Source organism: Gymnoscopelus microlampas (assembly GCF_963454915.1).
Source record: "Gymnoscopelus microlampas genome assembly, chromosome: 16".
Taxonomy (NCBI): Eukaryota; Metazoa; Chordata; class Actinopteri; order Myctophiformes; family Myctophidae; genus Gymnoscopelus; species Gymnoscopelus microlampas.
Genome location: NC_139953.1, coordinates 39,293,143 through 39,306,624, shown reverse-complemented (window position 1 = coordinate 39,306,624; position 13,482 = coordinate 39,293,143). Strand labels below are relative to the sequence as shown.

Here is a 13,482-nt window from a genome sequence, read left to right as displayed (position 1 = left end):
TGTCAAGACTTCTATAGAAGGTGACTCATGTGTTAAAAAGTAACTAAGTACTGTACTGGACTACGACGTTGAGGTACTTTTACTTGACTTTAGTACAGCCATTTTTATATAGCCAGACACTTTATACCTCTACTCCACTGCATCTCAAAGGCAAATATTGTACTTTTTTCCTGCACTGTCATTATTTGAAAAGTGGATTTGTAGATTTAGATTACTGTTGCAAAAAGTAACCAAAAAAGAGAACTTTTGAAAAAAAATCTTTAATGGGACATGCTGCACATTGAGTCTTTTTACTTTTGCCAATACTTATGTTCTTTTGCTCAAGTAATACAGGACTTTTACTTGAGTATTTCTACGTTGTGGTATCGCTATTTACTTTACTTATGTAAAACTACATCTTCCACCACTGTCCTCCACCAACGTCAGACATCCATAGAAGGATGACTCATATCGTTGCTGTCGGAGCAGAAACCTCTTATCTCCATTCCCTAACTTCTTTCTTTTTTAACCCATTAAGACCTGAGGCCGATTCTTACTTATGTCTTCTAACGCTTCTATGTCAGTGGTTCTCAAACCATTTCATGTCAAGGACCCCCAAAATGATATGTATTTGGCCGCCGACCCCCATCTCAAAATATGTTGTTCCAGGAACCCCCCAGAAGCAAAGATTTGAGTTTAAAATGTTTGCTTGAAAAGAATATAAATATATTGATTTGCACACATTTTCTTGATTTTTCAAAAATGGCAGATCTACAAGCTCATAGCGCGGCACTCGTTGCGCGCTATGAGCTAAAATAATGCTTAGCGGATCTGCTAACTTTTGATGCTTTTTAATTTGAATCCTGAAAAGCAACGGCGTCGGACATACGAGGTTTCCACCCCACAGACGATGTGTTAAAGACAATGAGACAATGGTGAATTCAGCCGGTTGGGTGTGTTTGTTTGTTTTAGGAAGAAATGCAGGATGTGTGTTTAGGGGAAGATAGGCTGAAATGAATGCCCCCCCTAAAATGTCACCGCACACACACACAGATCCCACTGTGTGTGTGTGTGTGGGGAGGGGGGAGACCCCTCTAATCTTTTAGTAATCTCCAAAGGTGGAAGGTCATCGGTGCAGTTTTCGGGTCATTTCTGAGCACACGCACGCAAAATACACACACACACACACACACACACACACACACACACACACACACACACACACACACACACACACCGGCGGAGACTCAAAGAGTCTCCATTGAGACCCTGCCGATCATCAAATTATTGGCTTAGGAATGCGACCAAAAGTAAAAAAAATCTCCATGAATTCAAGGCTTTATGGGGTGTGTAATTGATAGACAATAAGTAATGTTTTGGTTGAACTATCCCTTTTAAGCAGCAAAAAAAAACGGAACGGAGCTTGTTGTGTGTTTCGGTGGCTTTAGGGGAGAGAGCTGAGAGCCTCTCATGTGGTCAGAGAACAGTGAGATACTGTCTGTCTGTCTGTCTGTCTGTCTGTCTGTTGCTTTCACTTCACCAAATCATTGGTGTCAGGCAGAAACCTTGCATCTCCATGTTTCAACTTTTTATGTTTTTTTCATGATTTAATATCGTCTCTGTCGCAACATGACACAAACTGTTCTGCCTGACAGCAACGATATACTCATGCAAAATTAGCAACAATAGCCAAAAAGTCGCGAAAATGGCCTATTCTGTTTGATTAATTGCTCCCAACATGACGCTTTGTGAGCTTGTGAATATTTAACCCATTAAGACGTAGAACGCATCTGTGTCACTTATTGATTTGAGCTAAAAAAGCATTATTTTACACTTTGGCTATTCAAAAATAGCAGATATACAAGCTCATAGCGCGGCACCGAGTGCCGCGCTACGAGCTTGTACATCTGCTATTTTTGAAAAATCGAGACATTTTGTGCAAATCTTTGAATATATATTCTTTAAAGCGAACATTTGTAACTCAAATCTTTGCTTGTGGGGGCCCCTGGAAAAAAATATTTTGAGATGGTGGTCCGCGGCAAAATACATTTTGGGGGTCCTTGACATGAAAAAGTTTGAGCACCACACTCAGAAAACCGTTAACCAATGAAAAGTATAACGTGCTTTGTGAGTAAATAATAACTGCGTTGGATTCATTGGAACACAGGTTCTTTTTTTCCCCCGTTTCCTGAAAAGTAACGGTGTTGGACATACAAGGTCTCCACCGTACAGCAATGAAATGGAACTTCGTTCTTAGCTTTATTGCTTGAGCATTAATGGAAGCATTGTGGTTAATGTCTGGAGGGAGGAAGTTACTGAGGAATGCTCTTCTACTCTCCAATGCCCTTAAGCAAGGCAAGGGTTGTTTTTAGAAGCATTGTTGTTGTACTTCCTCTTTTATGAAAAACATTGACGTCAACAGCAATTCTGCTTCTGATAGAAATGGTAAATGGATGCATTTATCCCATTATTTTATACTTTGGCTAGCGTGGCGAGTGCCGCGCTACGAGCTTGTAGATCTGCTATTTTGGAACAATATTGAACATGTGTGCAAATCTTTGAAGACATATATTTTTTTAAACAACATTTTTATGTCAAATCTTTGCTTCTGGGGGGGTCCCTGGAACAACATATTTTGATGGGGATCGGCGGCCCAAATATGTATAATTGTGGGGGTCCTTGACATGAAAAAGTTTGAGAACCACTGATGTGTGTTTTTAAAAAAAAAACTGTTAAGATTTAGAAGACATTTGTAAAGATTTGCAAAAATGTTCATGATTTTTAGCAGCTATATTTGAATAGCCTAAGAAATCTAAAATGACAGAGATGCGTTCCCAGATTGAATGGGTTGTATAGCGCCTTTATCCAAAGCACTTTACAATGTGCATTACAGTCACCGATGGCGGAGGTAACCATGCAAGGCACCAACCTGCTAATCGGGACCAATCGTAGTTAAGTGTCCTGCTCAAGGACACTTCGACAGTAACACTGGGGGAGCCGGGGATCAAAACGGGAACCTTCCATTTCACTATTCCTAAAAAATATGTTTGGCTATATAGATGAACATCAATACATCAAGTTTCCCCATTAAAACCGGGAAAGCATCTTGTCATTTTAGATTTTAGCTACCGGTGTGTATATAGCAAGATATGTTTTTCAGAAAACTATTAGGATTTAGAACAGTGGTTTAGAACAGATATACAAGCTCACACAAGATATACAAGCTCACAGCGCGTCACTTCGTGCCGCGCTGTGAGCTTGTACATCTGCTATTTTTGACCATTTTGGAAAAATCTTGAAAGTGTTTGAATTCTTTTACACAAATGATCTTCTCGTCTTCCCTGGCACAAAACATTTTCAGATGGGGGGTCCGCAGCCAAATATATATAATTTTGGGGGTCCTTGGCACGAAAAGGTTCATCATGACATTGATATACCGTACATGATAATCAAAAAGAGAGGTTTGATTGACAGGTGAAATCCATTAAACTGGCCAATAACGGGTCTTGTGTGGTTACTGTCTCGTCCTATCAGGGTGGCCCAGGTCTACACAAAGCCCCGCCCATTGAAGACGCTCTTCACACCAAGAAAGACAGACCCAACATCCTGGATCTGTACCTTCCTCCTCCTCCTAATGGACCCTACATTCCACGGTAAGAACCTTTATAACACCACCACCACGTAACGCAGTGGTTTTCAACCTTTTTTAGCGGTGCCAACCGCTCTACATTTGACTCCGTGTGTGTGTCCGTCCGTCCGTCCGTCCGTATGTTATGTCCGTCCGTATGCTTGAACACGGCAAAACACATGCGCCACTTCAACCCACACACACACTCGCCAATACTGCACACATGCGCACACACGAACACACGAACACACGCACACACACACACACACACACTTGACGTCCGTATGTCCGTCCGTATGTTATGTCCGTTTGAGCACGGCATTTAAACAGCTATAACTCCAGTTCGCAGCAAGCTACGGAGTACAAATTTTGTACATGGACTAAAACCACCAATAGGGACAAACTGAAATTAATTAAGCCCCGCCCCCTCTGTCTTTCTATTGGCTGGGCTTTAAACAGCCGTAAGTCCAGTTTGCAGCATGCCACCAAGTCCAAATTTGGTATGTGGACTTAGACCACCAATAGGGACGAGCTGTAATTACTTAATCCCCGCCCCCTCTGTCTGCCCATTGGCTGGGCTTTAAACAGCCATTATTCTAGTTTGCAGCATGCTACCAAGTACAAATTTGGTAAGTGGACTCAGACCACCAATAGGGACGAACTGAAATTAGTTAATCCCCGCCCCAAAGGCACCGCTTCCTTCACACAGGGTGTGATTTTTTTATATCAAGGTCCATTATTTATACGGCATTTGAGAGATGTATTCCCTATACAGATGAATTCCCTGCCTTAATGGGTTAATATTCCCGTAATTTTCGTTAAACTTTGTTCTCTCTCTCCTCCATGTTGTGTTGGTGGGTGTCCTCTCCAGGGATGGGAACACACATCACGCGAGTGTGAAGCTGAGGTGCAAGTCTCCCAACTCCTACCTGGACGTGGACGGGAGGAGGAGGTTCACCGTGGCCGACTACGAGCACAAGGTGTCGGCGGCTGCTCCTCCTCCTGAACACTGCCTCCTGCTGCAGCCGCCCGTACGCCTCCGACAGAGAGCCTCCACACGAGGTACACACACACACACACACACACACACACACACACACACACACACACAAATCGTCTCTGTCGGGCGGAAAGCTCATTATGTCCAAAACTGTTACTTTTCAGGATTCTCATTCAAAAACAGCAAAAGTAGCAGATCTACAAGCTCGAAACGCGTCGCTTCGCGCCGCGTTTCGAGCTTGTAGATCTGCTACTTTTGATGCTTTTGTGTGATGCTGTAATATGATCAAGTAGGGTGTTAATTTACAAAACAAATACGCAAAAAGTTTGAATATGGAGATGAGAGGTTTCTGCCTGACAGCGACGACATGCCTTCTAAATCCTAAGAGTTTTCTGAAAAACGTATGTTGCTATATGTATACATATATATAGCTAAAACAACACAGATGCAACACATTAAAATATGTAGTCACATCTGTAATTAAAGTGTTCTGTATGATGACAGCTTTACATAGCGAACAGGACAAGGAAAGCAACCATCAAACAGTTTTAATGGGTTAAAGAATAATGGTGTTTATTTTAAAACTGTTTGCTTTGCAGGTAAACCTCGTCCGTTGTCCATGCCAGTGAACCCTGGCTCAGTGTTATCAGACGCGTCCTCCAGACCCTGGCTGGCTCAGGGAAGGACAGGTAAGCATACTGTACTGTACTGTACTGTACATGTTTCTATTGAACTGTGTGTGTGTGATACACACAAATATACCCTCTTTTCACCTGCCTCAGTAAAACAACCATGGACCGCCTCCAACCAGTGTTGATTTCGTCGACTAAAACTACGACGAAAAATGTTCGTCGACTACCTTTTTTCACTGATGAAAACTAAATAAAAACTATATAAAAACTAAGCTATGATGACTAAGACTAAATATATTGACAATTTCGTCAACAAATAAAAACTAGGCTAAAATATTAGGGAGGGAACTAGGGTGTTGCGCTCTGAAAATAGCAGATCTACAAGCTCACAACGCGTCGCAGCGCGACGCATTGGGAGCTTGTAGATCAGCTATTTTCAGCATGCAACCAAGTGTAAAATCAGCCATTACGACGCCATCAAGGCCGCCTAAATACATTTTAGTCGACTAAATCAACTGTAGATTTAGTCTAAAAAAAAAAAAATTAAAAAAAAGATTTAGTCGACTAAAATTGTATGATATTTAGTCGACTAAAACTAGACAAAAACGAAAACATTTCAGATGACTGAAATATGACTAAAACTCAAAAGACTATGACTAAAACTAAACCCAAATTTGCTGCTAAAATCAACACTGCCTCCAACTAAATCCAAAACGCTGCTGCCAGACTGTTAACCAGGTCCAGCAGAAGGTGTCATGTCACATCACTCCAGATCTGGCCTCCTTGCACATGGCTTCCTGTTTATTTCAGGTTCCAGTTCAAAGTCCAGCTGGTGCTCACTTATTATAGAGCTCTGCGTTGGTCAAGGCCCCGGAAACCTTAACTGACCTGTTCCCACATTTTGTGCCCACTGCAGCAGGAACCCTAAGGTCTGCTGAACAAGGGTCTGTTAGCCATTCCCCGTACTAAATGAATAACACAAGGTGACAAAGCCTTTCAGGCTGTAGCTCCCAAGCTCTGGAATGCTCTTCCACAGGTCTTGAGAGTTGCAGCCTCTAAGAACAACCTTAAAACTCTACTATTTGAACAAGCGTTTGTAGAAGTTACTTGATTTTTATTTCCATGCTTTTTGACTGCTTGAGATAAATTGTACAGGCCTTTTCTGTTCCAACTGCCTTAAAGGGATAGTTCACCCCAAAAAATACTTTTTCTATGGATTAGTCACCCCATGGAGACTTGAATTCATGGGTATTTTTTTGTTTTTGTCGCATTCCTAAGCCAATAATTTGATGACCAGCAGACCGGTAGGCAGCGGTTCCGGTAGGAGACACAAAGGAGACTCTTTGTGTCTCCTACCGGAACCGCCGCCGGGCATCAAATTATTGGCTTAGGAATGCGCCGAAAACTAAAAAATATCCATTTTGCTATTATCCATTGCTTTTCCGGAATGCAATTTTGTTCAACGCACTCGAGGCAAATTCCGTACTGGGGGAAAAAAAAGTTTGGCACACATTGGAGATCATGGAAGTTCTCATAGTAATGAATGAACTAAACAGAATTACAGACAGAACACAGAGCTGAATGGAACGCAGGCGTCATCCTCACACACAAACAGAGCGGCGTTCATTTTGACAGCAAATTTTGATTTCGTTTTAGTCATAGTCTTTTGAATAAAATTCCATTTAGTTTTAGGTCATATTTTAGTAAGTAACTGAAATGTTTTACTTTTAGTCTAGTTTCAGTTGACAACATATCAGAAGATTAGAATCTACAGTTGATTTAGTCGACTAACATTTATTTTGGCGGGCCGTTATGCCTGATTTATACTTCGCTGCATGCCGAAAATAGCCGATCTACAAGCTCACAACGACAAGCTTGTAGATTTCTAATCTACAGTCTAGCTGTTATCGTTCTGGTCATTTCACACAACTATGCTGGACAAACTGGAGCCACTTCGGCCTGCATGCTTAGAATTGTTACCGTGTTGTTCATTAACTCTGAACCCTGCTGACTAATTGACAGCGTCGGCTTTTTATTCTTGGCTACTGGCTTCACCTTGAGCTGTAAGGGTGTGTGGGTTTTTTGTTCAGTTATTTTCTTAAGTGGTTAGTCTAAGATAGCATGGTCTCTATGCTATTTGAGCTGCAATGAACGTGTGATAGTAGTATTATGACTGCATTATCTGGTACTCATTTGCCTGATGAAGACCTAGAAGGTCGAAACGTTGCAAAAATAAAAAGTGAGTTTCTTGGAGCTTGAGAACAGTGTGCGGACTTCCTTCTTCTTTTTCTTGATTCTTCCTTGATGTCCAGCACCTGGCCTAAATACAGGCGTGGGATGTGCACAGAACCTCCTCTTTGCATTATCTGGTATTCATTCATATAATTAGTGTAAGATATCATTGACCTTCATGGTTTTTGACGTCAGGTGGAACGTATAGATTTAACACTTTTTCCCTTTGTTTTTACCTGATGAAGACTCGCTGTCGGGCAGAAACCAGCTCTCTCCATTTTTCAAGATTTTTATTTTTATAAACCCGTGCTATTGAACACCCTTTTCGTCTGGGTTTTACAAATATTGAACCAATGAAAATGATTAAAAAGCGCTTCTGACTAAACCTCCTAACTCCATTGGATCCTCAAAACCTCAAACAGCATCTCTCTAAATAATTTGAATCGCAAGTAAGCTGTTTTCTGACTCTCCCCTCCTCCTCCTCCTCTCCCCCAGGTCAGGACGCCCTCTACAGATACCTGAGCAACGAGAGGATCCCCACCACCATCGCCGAGGACGAGACCCCCCCCTGCTTCCCCCTGCCGTACCGCGCCGGACCCCCGCCCGGGGACCCCCGCCACGGCCACCACGGCCACGGGCTGGTGCGCGGCGTGGACCACATCAGAGGGAGCCAGTGTTTCATCAACGCCGAGCTGCACAACAGCGCCACCATCCCTTACCAGGAAACACACAACACCAAAAAAGGTGGCGGCCAGGGGGGGAAGGCCGCCGCCCCCATGGCCCCGCCCCCTTCCACCATCGCCGCTGGCGGCGGCGGTGGCCGCGGCCTGTCTCCGCCTACTGCTGGTTCTAAGCCCGCCTCCTCCATTCTGGGAGGGTTTCTGTCCCGCCTGAGGCTGCTGAGTCACTGACAGTTTAAATTCTATATATTTATATTTTAAAAAACATTTATAGAGAGTTCTCTCCTTTTTGGGTTTTTGCCTTTATTAACCACTTTAACCCTGGCGTCCCTTTTTTTGGGCACGTTGTTATAGGAGATTTGGAAAAATGTTGGAACATTTCAACATTTTTTTAACGTTTTATTGTCATTTTTTGAAAATAGGGCTTAAGTGGATAAAGGACCACTTGACCCATGTTCACCCTATCTTCATATAATTGGTCCTCACTAATGCTCATTATAAGATGGCACAATTTCCGTCTACTCACTCTGTGTCTCCGAGGGAGGGCTGTGGACAGTTCAGAAACCTGCCTACGAGTGACATCATTGGTCGATTTTTGTTGTTGTTGATTAATGCAAGAACAATGGCTTCTATTTCAGCATGCTAACTTTCCATGAAGAGAAAAGGCTGTAGTTGCTTATTAGCTTGGAATCCCCTGATCGAATGAGTATGGACAGAAATTGTGCCATCTCATACTTAGCATCAGTGACGACCAATTCTATGAAGATGGGGTTGAAAATGGGTGAAGTGCTCCTTGGAGATCATATAGCAAGTTGCGAGGGAGGGACACACAGAGGATATGATCAGCAACCAGCAACATCATTAACATTGCATCCCCCCACCCTACCTTCTGTGACTCACTCAATGAGTGAGCGGGTAGGGGTTCGATGCCTTTGCTCGACGGCACTTCCACGAGACAGACAGAGTTGATGGACACGTGTTTGTATTTTTTGACAGTTATCAGGGTGAGAGTTCATCCGCCAGTGAACTGTGTTGGCCTGGTTCATCCGCTATAGTGCAGTGATTCTCAACCTTTCAGGCCGTGACCCCCCAAAATAATCCTATTTCAACTGGGGACCCCCCACCCTGACAAGCACTTGGAATGTAGGAGTTGAGGCATTACATTTTGTTTGGCCTGGTTCATCTGGTAGTGAACTGTGTTGACCTGGTTAATAATAGTGAAGTGGTTCTCAACATTTAGGTCAGATTCTGAGGGGGTCCCCAGCTGACAGTAAAGCGACAGTTTACAGACTTTTATGACCTTTTTCAATACCTAAAATAAAATAGAAAATAATAAATGAAAAATACCATTACTGCATCAAAGGTAACCAATACAATTAAAACGTTTCAAACATTGGCCAAATTGTCAAATAATATAAGAAAGATTATTTAATCCCATGCGAGGCTTGGGATAAATATTCACAATATTTATCTGTGGAACAGAGTCAAATGTAATGCCTCAACTCCTACAATTTCAAGTGCTTGTCAGGGTAGGGGCCCCCAGTTCAAATATGATTATTTTGGGGGGTCCCCAGTTCAAATATTATCATTTTTGGGGGTCGCGGCCTGAAAAGCTTGAGAACCACTGCGCTAGTGAACTGTGTTTGCCTGCTTCATCCGCTAGTGAACTGTGTTGGCCTGGTTCATCCGCTAGTGAACTGTGTTGGCCTGGTTCATCCGCTAGTGAACTGTGTTGACCTGCTTTTAACTCAAGAGCAGGACCCACACAAGAGTCTCAGATAGCAATAATGCCGGATTATTATTATTATTGCGGCTGCGATCCCACTTGTGCCTCTGTTATTATGGATTATGTAAAACACTGTCCCAATCCTGCTGCTGCAAATCTTCACTCAGTATTATATTTAACAAGACTTTTCTATCCCGTGTTTTCTTGGAGTGGACACAGGAAGTTTGTTCACTATCTCGCTCAAGACAGTCAGTCGTAAAGATCACATCTGAGAAACAAATGGGTTTTGCCTAGGGTCTGAACTAAGCCTTAACGTCCTTCCGATGTCGGAAACGTCTGTTTCGAGAAGGGTTATCTATTCCATTTGTGCACCAGTTCGAAACGCGCCTCGTTTCGAGCTTGTGGATCTGCTACTTTTGATGCTTTTACAAAAAAAAAACACACAAAAAGTTTGAATATTCGAATATGGAGATAAAAGGTTTCTGCCCGACAGCGACTATATGCATTAGTCCACGGACGCCCCTTTTGATTTTTTTGTTTTTGTTTTCCCTCTGGGGCCCACGGGGCTTAGCGCTGTGCTCACGTCAGCACGGAGGCTACAGCACAGAAAAAGTGTGAAAAAGCACTTGAAGAGCTGCTGTTACTGCACATTCCTCTCTCCAACAACCCCATGAGGACTGTAATAATACCAGAACCAACACTTAAACGCCTTGCTTCTTCTTTTCTAAGCTGTCCTTATATACTGTTGTAATTACTTAAGTTATTTAATTAGCGACGGACAAAAATTGCCTTGTAAATATGTATGTCTAAAAGCTGTCTCGTTTTCAGACGATATTTCTGTGTACAGGGACCGGTGTGTGTTTGTATTTCAGTGCTATATTATATAGACCGAATTCAGGTGAACTTCTCTAAAAGCTTTACTAAAGTCACATGGAAATGTTGCAATTCTAACGTGTGGCTTTGAAGTTGTATATCGGGTTCCAAATTGAAACATTTCTCTTAGCGTTGTGAGGTAAAAGCGCGTGTCTGTGTGTGTGCGTGCGTGCGTTGAACCTGGGTCAACTATTGGCATATACAGTGTGTGTGTGTATATACAATGTGTGTATGCGTATATATATATATATATATACTGTATATATATTTATATATACATATATATATAAAATATGGGTTTCAGAAAGTACAGATAGTTACAAATGTACCTGAAAGTCTGTTTACTACACTTTTGTCGAACGACAATGTAAAGGCTGATCATACCTGACACTGCCTGCATTGTGTTGGTTCAGACGCCCCCTCTGCTGACTCTAACAAGATGTAACTACACAAATGCCGCTACTCAAACGTGTTCATTTCAAGGCCCCCAATAACTCTGAGAGTTATGGGGGTCCAAGGAACCCTGAGGGTACCTGGACCCCCACCTTGAGAACCACTGATTTTTTTGTTGTTGACCCATTAGAGGTGTGGTGTATCCTGGGTTGAACATTGAAAGAGTGGGTGTGATTATTTCCTCACCATATGGTCTTAAATATTTCAGGTGTGACTTATAGCTACGTTGGAATTTAAGCTAGTAGATGCAACAATACAATAAATTCATTCAATATACAACAAGAGCACACTGCCTGTCTCGTGTCCTTACTTGCTGCTGTAGTGATTTCCACATTTCTTCTCGGAGATTAATAACTACTTGAACGCTTACAACAACTCGATGCGTTGTGAGCTTGTCCAACGGCTATTTTCGGCAGAGATATTTGGTGAGGCGGTAAAATGGAGAGGGCCTATGTAATAGACCCCTGGGCAGTGGTAGAAAGTAACTGCGTACATTTCCGTACAATCTTGAGGTATTTTTTACTTTACTGGAGTTTTTCCAATTTTCAGTATTTTTTACATCTACTCCACTACATCTCAGCGACAAATATTATACTTTTACTCCACAACAATTATTTTACAACTTTAGTTACTAGTTATTTTATAGATTTTAATTATCATTACAAAACATACATTTACCACTTCGGCTCTGTATATATTTCGGCCATTTGAAAATATCAGATCTACAAGCTCACAATGTGTCGCGATGTGACGCATTGTGAGCTTGTAGATCTGATATTTTCAAAAGATGTTCGTACATTTGAAAACGTGTGAAATGACATTCTGCATAATGATTACTTAGTATATTTTGTATATTTTGATACCAATACTTTTGTACTTTTACTCAAGTAAATTCTGATTACTGGACTTTTACTTGTAACAGAGTATTTCTACATTGCAGTATTGATACTTTTACTTACTTAAGTGAAAAAAAAATCTTTTTCCACCACTGCAAGCTTGTCAGCTATTTTCAACATTTTTGGTTGAGGTTGAGAACCACTGCATTAGACCACGGACCTCTATTTAATATGATTTTTAACTCGGGGACCCCAATAATTATCTATACACTGTAAAACTATAAGTGTTAACTCTGAGAAGGTACACATGTAACCAAATCCGACCCATAAGGGTCCATTTGGTTACATTCGTACCCTCTCAGAATTACAGACCCATGTGGACCCCTGGTGGTCCCTGGACCACCAAGTTGAGAAACACACTGTACTATTGCATGGCTTTTCCATTCTAGTGAGGACAGTTGTATAATGACATGCCATTATTCTAGGCCTTAACCCTCCACTTTTATTTCCTCTAGTGTCAACCCATTAAGACCGGGAACGCATCTGTGTCATTTTTAGATTTCTTTAGGCTATTCAAAAATAGCAGATATACAAGTTCATACGAGCTTGTAGATCTGCTATTTTTGTAAAATCGTGAAAATGTGTCCAAATCTTTGAATATATATGTATTTTTTAAAGCGTTAGGAATTAGAAAACATTTTTTTCATCGGCCTCAGGTCTTAATGGGTTAAATGTCTAGTCTGTCTTGTAAATGCCTCTTTTATGCCTTTTTGTAAAGCACTATGATTGCCTTTAGTGTATGAAACATGATACAAATGTACAGATACACTTGCCTTGCCTTACTGGACTGTCACATACTGTTGGAAGGGCCTGCATGCATGCTGTCTGCTTGTAGTGTTGGTAGTACTCAGCTTTTGTACTTAAGTCATTGCCCTACACTGCCTCCTTGTGGTAAATACTGTCTATGACATCAGAGGAGTGCCCACAAGTTACAGCCTCAATGTAGTGCGTCTTTCCCGGGACAGCTCCGTTCCGTGAGCAGAAATTGGACTTCCGGTTTTGGGGGCTAGCTGAAATAAGGTTTCCGGTTGCCTTCAAAATAAGATCGTACATTTTTATGTTTTTTAAAAGACACAAATCTAATTTAAAAATACATTTATGATATTGATTTGTGTGTGTTACATATATGTATTGTTTTTGTATTGTTTGTCCATTGTTGTAATAATGCTGACTCTAGGCCAGGTCACTCTTGGAAAATGATGATGATATAATATTGTTTATTGCAGAAGCAAATAAACAATGATGAAAGAGACCACAAAATATGCTACAAATAATAATAGTAGATAGTGCAGGTGAGATAAAAAAAAAGAAGAATTTGGGGTTTATAAAGTTGATCTCACCTATTTAAAAACTAAAATACAATACAAATACAAATGTAATCAG

The 13,482-nt window shown here is 41.5% G+C and overlaps 1 protein-coding gene across 1 annotated transcript in view; it reads left to right on the top strand.

Annotated features, from left to right (window-relative positions):
* LOC311063428 (connector enhancer of kinase suppressor of ras 3-like) overlaps window positions 1-11,859 on the top strand; it is a 61,682-nt gene extending 49,823 nt beyond the window's left edge. The window contains exons 10-13 of the mRNA XM_084082889.1: window positions 3,514-3,632; window positions 4,479-4,669; window positions 5,207-5,296; window positions 7,967-11,859. Coding sequence (XP_083939015.1) covers window positions 3,514-3,632; window positions 4,479-4,669; window positions 5,207-5,296; window positions 7,967-8,382 — 816 coding nt within the window. The 3' untranslated portion in view covers window positions 8,383-11,859. The remainder of the gene's footprint in view (window positions 1-3,513; window positions 3,633-4,478; window positions 4,670-5,206; window positions 5,297-7,966) is intronic.
* The last annotated feature ends 1,623 nt before the right edge of the window (window positions 11,860-13,482 follow it).